The following is a 12,838-nucleotide window of genomic DNA, read 5'->3' as shown; positions in this document are numbered from 1 at the left end:
TTTCTGCAACATTGCCAGTGTCAACAGCTACAAATGAGAGGTCGTTTTCAACCCTTAAATGCTTGAAAACATACACAAGAAGCACAATGAGGCAAGAAAGACTGACTGGACTTGCACTCTTGAGTGTCCACTGAAGTTTATCAATAGAGCCTGATTTCTGTCAAAGTGTATTGACACAGTTTTCAAGTGTTTCTAACAAACGTTGTGGTATTCTTTTGTAACTATAAATTATCAATTAGCAATCATTTTCAGTTATTTTAAGAATTGAAACTTTAACTAAAATAGAAATTTGATTTAATGAAGTCTATATAAAATATACTTAAAACGATATAATTTAAAGTATTTTGTTATGGCATGATGACACATGCCTGTTAGCCTTTGTAGTCTTTTACCTAGGTCATTGCTATCTTAAATGCTGGTTATAAGTTTTAATCCTTGTTTTATTAGTTTTATCTGCTGTTAATTCCACCCACACCATGTGTTTTAATCTGTTTTGGCTATTTTTGGCCTTACTAACCTTGCATTCCTTGTATCTTATACCTTTTATGGAACAGTAAGGGTCTTTGGACTGCATTAAAAATGTTGTTGTTGTGTTATCGAACTACTCTTCATGATTTGCTAAAAAACGTTTCAACCCTCCCCGAATTTTTTTTCTGGCTACGGCCCTGATTGCAACCATCTTAGTCTCTAGAGTTGTGCATCAATCCATTTTCCAAAATGGGCTTTAGCTGTTTCAGCTATTTCAGCCTTTTTTGCCACTTGTAATGGCACAGGTTGTGCCACCATTTTTTCCAAGCTGCAATAGACCATGTGGCTGTCTAAAAACAGACTGCTTTCTGTTTCTTTCAGCTACACGTGGAGTGCAGAGAGGCAACCTCGTCCCCGCACAGGGTTTCCCTATGAGCCCTGCTTGTTGAGCCAATCAAAACAGAAGAAAGTCATGACATGTCTTTTAACCAAGTTGGACTTCCATTTTTCTGTTGCAAGCAGAGTGAAAGCAAAGTCGAACTATTCTTCATGATTTGCTAAAAAAAGTTTCAACCCTCCCAGAATTTTTTTCTGGCTATGGCCCTGATTGCAGCCATCTTAGTCTCTAGAGTTGTGCATCAATCCATTTTCCAAAATGGGCTTTGGCTGTTTCGGCTATTTCAGCCCATTTTGCCACTTGTAATGGCACAGGTTGTGCCACCATTTTTTCCAAGCTGCAATAGACCATGTGGCTGTCTAAAAACAGACAGTTTTCCGTTTCTTTTGGCTACACGTGGAGTGCAGAGAGGCAACCGCGTGCCCGCACAGGGTTTCCCTATGAGCCCTGCTTGTTGAGCCAATCAAAACAGAAGAAAGTCATGACATGTCTTTTAACCAAGTTGGACTTCCATTTTTCTGTTGCAAGCAGAGTGAAAGCAAAGTGCGTAAGTGGGTACGACAATTCAAAGATGGCCGTGACAACGTCCATAATGACGACCGCTCCAGTCGCCCTTCTTTGATTACAGACGATTTGGTGGCTTCAATTGAAGCGAGGATTTGTGAAGAGGGTATTTTAAAATTGGTTCAGAGGTATGATAAGTGTTTGAACAAACTTGGCAACTATGTCAAAAATAGAGTGAAGTATGTACTTTCTGAAAATAAATTTACTTTTTTGAAATAAACTTTCATTGTGTACTTATGTTCAAACGGACCTTACCAGTGGTGGGAAAAAAGGGGGAAAAATGCTTAAGCAGAATAATAAGATTATGTGTTAGAGTGTGTTGAATAATATGTAACTGCAATAACAAATGTAGTAATTATGATAAAACAATAAAAATTACTTAAAAAAACAAAAAAAACCCCAAACAAACGGACCTTACTTAAAAGATACCCCTCGTATATAGATGTATGCCATTTGGATTTTTTAAATATAAAATCAAACTTTTTTCAGATGTGATGCATTGAAATGTATCTATTCAGACATGTCTCCTCATGTGATATCTTATACTGCTCTTTCTGATAAGGGTTGCTTGGGTATTCCCATTTACACTGGAAACATATACATATTGCATTAGACATGTGGCATGATCAAAGCCAAAATATAGGTTTGCCATCTGAGCATGGGAAGAAAACATCCAGGCATTCTTCTCTGTTTTAAATGCTATTCATTAATATTTGCAGATCAAGCAGCTCTTAAAAACATAGACGAAAAGGCTGAAAAATTGTGGCAACCTTGATGTGCAGGTTATTGAGAAGTGGAACTTGGAGCTGTCAATGCCAGCTGTAATACTATCCTTTGTTTTGTTAATAAAAGGGCATGGAACTACATATACTTTCCAAAGACAAACTGAATTCCTTTAAGCAACTTGTATTTAGTACCGAAAGACAAACACAACAATGTTAGGGTTTGCTAAATGAGATTATTCATTGGTGCTCAGTGCCAGAGTTTGAGAGCAAGCAGGAAGATCAGACCCAATGGAGAAATTGGGGAAGTCCTTTTTTACATAGTTTGCATATTTCCCTGCCAAAAAAGAAAAGGTTGTCTGTTTGTGTGTTGCAATAGGATTAAAAGGGGAGTGGCTGTTGAAGAAAAAAAGCTTAAGCGAGGTCATTCATTGCAACATTCAGAAAAGGCAAAGTGTACTTTGAAAAGGCTGGGGGAGAAGTGGGAAGAAAATATTGGGAAAGAGTAGGAGCCCTTGTCCAGGCTTTGTGATGGCAGGCTCCTTGTTGGGCTCCTCTGCTCTGCTTTTCCTATGTGTACTTTGTTCTCCTCTGAATGGTAAGTAGTCTTTGAATGGTAAATAAGTTGTATGTTATAATGTTGAAGTAATATGTATAGCAAATTAGCAATGGTTAACTTCATTAAAACTCCAATTCTAAACCGCACCAATTCAAAGGGATTGTTATCAGATGAGGCTTTTAATATGCAGTCACCTTGCCACAAGTATTGGATTGCAGGGGGAATAATCTTACCATTAACACTTTATCTTTCTTCTGTCTTTTTTCCTGATACCCTCTATTGATGGAAAGATGGAATAGGTGATGCTTCAGGTTGGTGATGCTTGAAACCATCCACATAATAACACTAGATTACAACCTATTAGATTTCCATGCTGTAATTGAATCAGAAATAATATTTGTTACTAGCTGTCCCCTGCCACGCATTGCTGTGGCCCAATCTGGTGATCTGGAAAATAAAGTAATGAGAAAGTGTTGGTTTCTAATCTATGTAATTCCTTTATGCTTGTGAGTAAACAGTATTTCTTGTTGTTTCTTTGTCAGTGTTGATGTGGAGAGTGTCTGGTTTGCCTACTCTGGAATATGCAACATATCATAGTCCTTCTTTAAGGGTCTCTTTCAAATCTGTGATACACACAGATATAGTATATCTGTGTGTGAGAGAGAGAATCATATCTATCTATCTATCTATCTATATTTATGACTGGATGGCTCTTTTTCAGGAGGGCTCTGATTACATTTTCTTACCCTGCTGAAGGGAGTTGGACTGAATGGCCTTAAGTATTTTCTGTTGGTCATGGGGGTTCTGTGTGGGAAGTTTGCCCCATTTCTGTCATCTGTGGGTTTCAGAATGCTCTTTGATTGTAGGTGAACTATAAATCCCAGTAACTACCAATCCCAGATGTCAAAGTCTATTTCCTCCAAACTCCATCTGTGTTCATATTTGGGCATATGGAATATTTGTGTCAAGTTTAGTCCAGATCCATCATTGTTTGAGTCCACAGTGCTCTCTGGATGTAGGTGAACTACAACTCCCAAACTCAAGGTCAATGCCCACCAAACCCTTCCAGTGTGTTCTGTTGGTCATGGAAGTCCTGTATGCCATGTTTGGTTCAATTCCATCATTGGTGGAGTTCAGAATGCTCTTTGATTGTAGGTGAACCACAAATCCCAATAACTACAAATCCCAAATATCAAGGTCTATTTCCTCAAAACTCCATCTGTGTTCATATTTAGGCATATGGAATTTTTGTGTCAAGTTTGATCCAGATCCATCATTGTTTGAGTCCACAGTGCTCTCTGGATGTAGGTGAACTACAACTCCCAAACTCAAGGTCAATGTCCACCAAACCCTTCCAGTTTTTTTTTCTGTTGGTCATGGGAGCCCTGTGTGCTATGTTTGGCCCAATTCCATCATTGGTGGAGTTCAGAATGCTCTTTGATTGTAGGTAAACTATAAATCCCAGCAGCAACAATTCCCAAATGACAAAATCAATTTTTTTTTGAGTGGAGGACATACATTGGCTTGTTAGGTGTCTTGTGTCCAAATTTGGTGTCAATTCCCCCAGTGGTTTTTGCGTTCTGATGGTATCACAAACTAACATTACATTTTTATTTATTGGGTTGTTGTGGGTTTTTTGGGCTATATGGCCATGTTCTAGAAGCATTCTCTCTTGACATTTCACCTGCATCTGTGGCAAGCATCTTCAGAGGTTGTGAGGTCTGTTATGTTTGTTATGTTTCAGGATGAACTTAAAACATATATTTGTTATGTTTCAGGATGAACTGGAGTAATGCAATTGCAAACATGCTCCCCTTTCCTCAAAAAGTTGTCATTAGACATTATTTCTCTGCATAGATTTGTATCACTGCCAGTTCTACTAGCAAAAGGGCAGCTTTGTAAAAGCACCATAGTTTTCAGATGAATATTTGAGTCTCTTTAATACGTAATTTTCTGTGCTTGAGGATCCTTGGGCATCGGTCCTATTACATCATGAGACAGGCTAACCTCAGCAATATGCCCTCAAAATGCACTTTACCATTGATTCAGGACTGACTGTGTTCCCTCATCTCTTTTTGAAAACTCTATCCCAGTTATATTCTACCATGTTCATGCCCAGTATTATTTTTTAAATTTTAAATTATTACATTTGGCCTGGCCATAGGTTTTTTAAATGCTGTGTGTTACTAGGTTCTTGTGGGTTTTTTCGGGCTATAGGGCCATGTTCTAGAGGTATTTCTCCTGACGTTTCGCCTGCATCTATGGCAAGCATCCTCAGAGGTAGTGAGGTCTGTTGGAATTAGGACAATGAGTTTATATATCTGTGGAATGGCTGGGGTGGGGCAAGGGGCTCTTCCCTGCTGGAGCTAGGTGTGAATGTTTCAGCTGACCACCTTCATTAGCATTTGAAAGCCTGGCTGAGCCTGGGAAAATCCCCTGTTGAGAGGTGTTAAGATGTGCCTGGTTGTTTCCTCTCTGTTGTTTTGCTGTTGTAATTTTAGAGTTTTTTAATACTGGTAGCCAGATTTTGTTCATTTTCATGGTCTCTTCCTTTCTGTTGAAATTGTGCTCTGCTATGGCACTTGATGAACCAGCCTGGACACAGCATATTATTTGAGAACACAGAAATGCTGGACCACACCAACAACCACCATTTCATACTACACAGAGAAGCCATTGAAATCCACAAGCATGTGGACAATTTCAACAGAAAGGAAGAGACCATGAAAATGAACAAAATCTGGCTACCAGTATTAAAAAAACTCTGAAATTACAACAGCAAAACAACAGAGAGGAAACAACCAGGCACATCTTAACACCTCTCAACGGGGGATTTTCCCAGGCTCAGCCAGGCCTTCAAATGCTAATGAAGGTGGTCAGCTGAAACATTCACACCTAGCTCCAGCAGGGAAGAGCTCCTTGCCCCACCCCAGTCATTCCACAGATATATAAACTAGGGCTGGGTGGTTTCGTTTCGTTAATTCGTAATTCGTTAATAATTCGTTAATTTTTTTAATTACAAAACGATAACGAACCATTCTGGAGCAATTTTTTTTTAAAATGAATTTTTAAATACGTTTTGTAAATGCTTCATATTTTGTTATTGTATTCGTTTCGTTATTGTTTTGAGGTCGTTTCGTTATTATTTCCGCATGTCTGGGGCAAGTTTTATGGTTGTTTTTTCTTTAATTAGTGAAAAAAATATATAATATCATACCAACAGTCAACAACAGAGGGAGAGGGAAGCTTCAGAAGTTTTTGGAGGTTTTTTAGCGTATTTCGCGGTCGCGTCCGCCATTAACGAATCGATTCGTTATTGTTTCGGAAATCGATTCGTTAATGTTTTGTAATTTTTTTCACATTTACAAAATTTTGTAAATATCGAACTTTTTAAAAGGAAAATTTTGTAATTATTTTAAATAACGAAACGCAAAAACCCCCAAAAAACGAATCGATTTTAGAAACAAATTTTTCCGTTGTTACCCAGACCTAATATAAACCCATTGTCCTAATTCCAACAGACCTCACTACCTCTGAGGATGCTTGCCATAGATGCAGGCAAAATGTCAGGAGAAATGCCTCTAGAACATGGCCCTATAGCCCGAAAAAACCCACAAGAACCTAGTGATTCCAGCCATGAAAGCCTTCGACAATACGCTGTGTGTTACTGTTTATTGTTTATTGCTTATTTTTTATGTGATTTTTATTAATTGTATTGTATTGATTGCTTTTGTTAATTGTTTCTGTTCTGCCATGCACTGGGCCTGTAACAATTGACTTTGAATAGGATGTGCACTTTGTGCCCAGTGGAAAACCAGGGCACCTTGAAAGAGGCCCTCAAGGATTTTTCTGAAGAAATTGTCTTTAGATGGCTTGAAAGGTTAAACAAAGTCCTTTATTATTGAACAAATTAAACAGATATTTCTCAAATATTCAATGAATCAAACAAATGCCTCAAGGCTTTGAATCAACTGGTGGCTTCCTTAATCTTGTCCACAAGGGACAGGCAACTGTCTCTGTTAAGTGTTCCTTTACGTTAGAGGAAAACCCTTTTTTAACCGCTTCCAGGCTGTCTATTATCTAAGCTTTACTGATGTGGGAACTACAACTGGATCCAAACTGCATCTTGGGCACTGAGTAGACCTACCAGCAAAGGCTTGGATATTCTCCAGCTGGAGTTCTTTGAGTCTGTAAGACTGTTTTCCCTCCGGAATTTCTCAAAAACTTTCAGGGCTGTTTCCCTCAGATGCTGTAAGGCTGAGAGGCTGTGAGCTCCCTGCCAGAGCTTTGGGACTGTTTTCCCCGGAATATCTCTGGAATTCCTAAGAAGTGAAGCTTTTCTGTGGGTGAAGCTACTCCACGTCCTATAGCTTGGTTTCCTTCTGTAAGACTAACTAAAATGGTTCCCTTCCCTTCCCATGTCCCTGGGAGAAGGGGCGGATCCAAACTTAACATTGATAGACAGGTGGCTTGCCCTGTGACTGCAAACCAAAGGAAGCCACCTTTTTGCAGAATCCCTGAAACTTTGGAATGCATGCAAACACTTAATAGAAAGAAAATAAAGTTGGAGCTCCTGGTACAGACGTACCAGCACAGTTTCTGTTTACTGATGTACTGTGGGCTTGGCCTCATGTAAGCCGTACCAAGTCTCTTGGGGAGATGGTAGTGGGGTTGCTGTTCATGTATGCTGAATGAGAAATTCTGGTGGTAGTTGTTGTTTCATTTGTCTACTGTAAGCAAGTAAAAGCCCATGCTTTCCCAGCTCAAACGTCATGGCGTTGTTTCTTGCAAGCATACTACTGCAACCCAACATTGTGATTGCATATTTCTCTAGCTCTCCTTCACCTTACTCCCAGTACGAATGCTGCTGAAAATATCTAGCTAGCTAGTCAGTGAACAAAACATAAAAATAGGGGTGGCCAGGTAAAAAAATACTTTTCAAAAATGAGCTTCTTTTCCAGAAGCCTTGTTAATTGCATTTTCCATGTGGGTGGAATTCTTTAGTAGTTCTCCCATACAAGGAAGAAATTATTGAGGATTTAAATCCTTACTGTGGACTATATTTAGGTAAAGGTAAAGGTTTCCCCCTGACATTAAGTCGAGTCATGTCTGACTCTATGGGTTGGTGCTCATCTCCATTTCTAAGCCGAAGAGCGGGCGTTGTCTGTAGACACCTCGAAGGTCATGTGGCCAGTATGACTGCATGGAACGCCATTACCTTCCCGCCAGAGCGGTACCTATTGATCTACTCACATTTTGCATGTTTTCAAACTGCTAGGTTGGCAGAAGCTGGGGCTGACAGCGGAAGCTCATGCTGCTACCCGGATTCGAAACTGTAACCTTTCCGTCAACAAGTTTAGCAGCTCAGCAGTTTAACCTACTGTGCCACCAGCTATGCTATTTAGAGCTATGTGTTTAAGTCTGGCTGCTCTGTGGTCTCTGACTAATGAATTATAAACTGGTTGTAGTGAAAACAAAGGGGGCTCCTCTGATTGGAGAGAGTACGAGGATTGTCTCTCTTTTCCATTGGGAAGGCAAGTAGGGTAAATCTACCTTATCTTTTATCTTTCAATGGAGGTAATATGGGGATTTCCCCAGCATACTTCCTCATTTGAGAAAAAAGTAGAGAGTGTACTAAGATCATAATGCTTCAGTGTTACTGGGTGGATAGGTGGGGGGGGGGGGGCACTAGGTCATGTATTTTTTTCATGCCAAACAGAAAGTCAGACATTTGGGGATAAAGAAGGATATTGCTTTCTTTCTCTGTGCTTAGATCACTGTGGCTGGCTGTTGCCTGGAGCAGAGGAAGCTCTTTTTTCTATAAGCCCAGACATATTTGAATGAGTGACTCCTCTTCCATACCCCCCATTCCACCAATTTGGTAGGGGCAATCCCAATGCACCCTAAAATTTTCTACTTTTGCTGTCCTGGTTTCTTTATCTTCAACCCACTGCTCTTAAATTATTTGGATTGATGCAAACAGAGAGCAAAATGCCAAAGTAATTTGCACCCAATTAACTCAGCAGGAAGCAAAGAAGACAAATGGCAGCATCTTCCCCTTCTCAGTTGTCTTAGGCAAAAGTAAACTGTTGCAGCCTCTCCTAGCTTGTGTTCTTTTCCTCAATAATAACTGACCACCTTGATCATTTTGATGTTGCTTGGCCACCTATATCATGTTTTTCACCTGATAAAGTTAGACAGTATGATGTCTGACCAGGGGCGGCTCGACCCATTACGTAACGTAAGCATTTGCAGTATAGTTGATTTTGCCCAGGGGCGCTCTTGAGGCACTCTTGGGAGAAAATGGACTTTGACATATGCGAGTTGTAGTTACTGGGATGTATAGTTCACCTACAATCAAAGAGTATTCTGAACTCCACCAATGATGGAATTGAATCAAATATGGCACACAGAACTCCCACGACGAACAGAAAATATATATCAGTGATTGGTTGGGGGGGGGGGCAAAATACTGTTTGCTTACTGTTGAAAATTACCTAGGGCCACCTCTGTGTCCGACAGAAAGTTGCTGCTAACTGTGAGAAAAGTAAGGTTGAGCTCTGTGAACACTGTGAAAGGCATCCACTGCATGGATATCAGCCTTCTCCCAGTAGACTCAAATCAAGAAAAAGTTTCATGAGAATTACCACTCATCTTAATGTTCCCCCAGTAACAGCAAGCGTATCCCTCTGGGCAGCTAAACCAGGAAATCCCAATTGGATGCCCCCCCCCCCCCACAAGGGTCTGCCTCCTGGGCCAAACCAAGAACGGGCAACTTGGAAGTCCCTGAACAGACTCAGAAGTGCAGTGGGCAAGTCAAAAGACAACCTGGCAAAATGGCAGTACCTGTTGCACTCCAGAACAGGAAATAGCCCCTCTGACTATAAACACACCACACATTGAGTGAAGGAACAATTCTTTTTTATTAAGGCTTAGCAAAAAAAAAGCCAGTAAAAATAAATGCTTGTAAAGATAGATAAGATTTCAAAAAGCAATAAGGCATTTAAAGGCAGGAAGAAAACACAGCATCCAAATGTAGTATTCAAAAGCAATGTTCAAAAAGCATAAAATAATATTCCAAGGCACTGATAATCCAGGCAGGAATCAACCAAAAAGCAAGAACAAACCAGACCCTGCTAGTCAAGTTGAAAGGCTAGAAAAAACCATAAAGATGAGATCACTTGAACAGGAATTTCATGAGGCTTGTGGTAGATTTCCAAACAATGCCTGATCTGACAAGATTTTCAACCAGCAAACCTTCAATCCCAAGAACTAGTTTTTGACTTTAATTGATGAATTCTTTCGGATCTACGTAAACATTGGGCCTCTTGTCAATTCTGGCTAATCTCCAGCTACCGACTCTGTTTATCTGATTCCTCATTAACTTTAGCAGGTGTCAGACTGTTTTCCAAACTAGAATCTGAAGGGCTCACAGACGGAGGGAGTAAACCTTTCTCCTGAGGCCGGACAGAACCATTCTCATGAGAATCTGCCCTTTGCCCCAAAACCTCTCTGTCAGTGTCTGCATGAAACTTATTGACTGAAGTGTCTCCATCTTGCACCTCAGAGTCAGTTCCAGCATCCCCCACATCAGAAGCAACAGGGGACTGATTTCCCTCCTCATTACCCACATCAGACACAGAAACATAGGAGACTGAAACACATTCACAGGTTCAAGCACAGGCTCAGGTTCAATCACAGGCTGAGTACCAACAGTACCTAAAATAATTCTCCACCTTGTCCAACTGTGAAGCAGAACAAACATCACACCTGTATTTTTGTCCACAATGCCCATACACAGAAGAAGAATTGTTTAAAACTACTGAAAATGTGATCACTGTTGCCAATTTTTGGCCAAAAATTATGTAGCCACATGTGCTCCCTCTATTTTATCAGTTTATTATACTTATTTGTGCAATGCTTTTGAGACAAAATAAATAAAAATCTTAATTTCATCTCTAAAGAGGCTATGTTTCCCTAAGGGGATTCTCACTCAGCCGGATATCAGGCTGGCTTCCTGGATGTTCAACACCCCCCCCCCCCCCCCAAAGAATTTCACAAGCTTATATATCATATCAGGCTTCTTTGGGTGCCCAGGAATATATGCCTATGGTTGCACCCCAGTTTTTGTGTATGCATATATGAGTCTTCTTTCTCTCCCGTTTATTAATAAAGCATAAACCTGAATCTAGACTCAAGATCTACAAAATATTTTTCAAGGTAAACCACTATAAGGGGTGTGAGTCCAGTGTCCTTCTTGGATGGGCATTGCCTCTGGCCTGCAGGGAGTCTCCTGCCAAACCAGTTTTAGACTTGGTAAATTATTAGATTAATCAGTGTTTGGGGCTGGGCTGGGGCTTCAAACCCAGCTAACATCTGTAAAAAAAGTTATAAATTTATAGATATTATTATTAGAGGAGGGGGGTAGATTTCTCGATAACACCTGTTTAGAGCTCTGGCTTTTGAGAGTGGAAGGGTGGCTTTTTGCATGGTTGCCTGGAGCTGGTCCGCACCCCTTGCCAAAACAGCTTTTCCACCCTTGCTGTAGAGGTTGGATAAGTAAAGTATGACATTTAGTCCAACCAAAATACTGAGATTAGGATGGCAGTCCTGTCCGTAGTCCCTGAAATGAAATCCTACAGAACTCTGCTCTGTACTGTATATGCATTTATGCAATCAGTATGAGAGACAGAAGACAACAACATAGTAAATATTGAACAGAGTGTCTTCTACTAATATTTTGGGAAAGCAAATATTATCCTGAAATTAATATTTATCCTTGATTAACATTTCAAAAGTATTCTTTCTTTTATGTGTATACAGCGACTTCCTTTTATTTGTGTACAGCTATGGATATGAATTGCGATAATAAGTCTACAATTATATATATATATATATATATATATATACACACACACACACATACTAGCCATCCCCTGCCACGCATTGCTGTGGCCCACATGGGGGTTATGTGTAGGAGGTTTGGCCCAATTCTGTTGTTGGCGAGGTTCAGAATGCCCTGTGATTGTAGGTGAACTATAAATCCCAGCAACTACAACTCCCAAATGACAAGATTCTATTTTCCCCAAACGCCACCAGTGTTCACATTTGGGAATATTGAGTATTCGTGTAGAGTTTGGTCCAGATCCATCAGTGTTTGAGTGTGCAGTGATCTCTGGATGTAGGTGAACTACAACTCCAAAACTAAAGGACACTGCCCACCAAACCCTTCCAGTATTTCCTGTTGGTCATGGGAGAACTGTGTGCCAAGTTTGGTTCAATTCCATCGGTGGGGTTCAGAATGCTCTTTGATTGGAAGTGAACTATAAATCCCAGCAATTACAACTCCCAAATGACAAAATCAAGTGAAGGACATACATTGGCTTGTTAGGTGTCTTGTGTCCAAATTTGATGTCAATTCGTCCAGTGGTTTTTGAGTTCTGTGAATACCACAAACGAACATTACATTTTTATTTATATAGATATATATATCCTTTCTCAGAACTGTTACAGTCAATTCCATTAGCTTTGTTGGGACTAATTTCTATTTATCTCCTTATCTTGCCTTTCCCCTCTTCCTTTTCTTTTTCCTTATTAAAAGTAAGGGGAAAAGAAACAATCAAGGCCCCATCTACACTGACCATTTAATGCAGTTAAATGGTCAGTGTAGATGGCCCCTTAGAAGGAGTCTTTTATAGTGTTTCCTGCTTTGGCTAGCACAGTATAACAGAACTCTCAACTGAAATTGATTTTAAGTAGCTGTATGAAGCAGAGAAGAGTTTTCCATAGTATTATGTAGGCATGGTTAGGTTGAGGGAGAGAGAATCCCCTGAAGTTTGCCCAGTACCATTTACTGTTTTTTTTTTTTTTTTTTTTTTTTTTGCATATTGTGCAATTGTGTCCACCATTAACAAAGTGATTCGGAAATTTCAGAAATTTCGGAAAGTACTGATTTTTTTTTTGAAAAATTCAGAATTCAATTCCAAATCAAACCACCAGTGCCCCCTATATCCAAAATGAGTTTTGAACCTTTGTTTTTGGATCAACCAAGCCTAATATTATGGTTTTGCGGATACATGATAGTAAGGATTATAACTCAGTTTTATAATGCTGCATAGTGCATTTTAT

General features: G+C 39.8%; 1 protein-coding gene across 2 annotated transcripts in view; it reads left to right on the top strand.

The window, feature by feature from the left end:
- Positions 1–2,572: 2,572 nt before the first annotated feature.
- Positions 2,573–12,838, top strand: part of CFH (complement factor H) — an 80,883-nt gene continuing 70,617 nt past the window's right edge. For both annotated transcript variants that reach the window (XM_067467599.1, XM_067467598.1), the window contains exon 1: positions 2,573–2,749. In XM_067467599.1, the coding sequence (XP_067323700.1) occupies positions 2,683–2,749 (67 nt within the window). In that variant the 5' untranslated portion in view covers positions 2,573–2,682. The remainder of the gene's footprint in view (positions 2,750–12,838) is intronic.

The sequence above is a fragment of the Anolis sagrei genome, chromosome 4 (genome assembly GCF_037176765.1).
Source record: "Anolis sagrei isolate rAnoSag1 chromosome 4, rAnoSag1.mat, whole genome shotgun sequence".
NCBI lineage: Eukaryota > Metazoa > Chordata > Lepidosauria > Squamata > Dactyloidae > Anolis > Anolis sagrei.
This window is presented reverse-complemented; position numbering and strand designations above follow the sequence as displayed.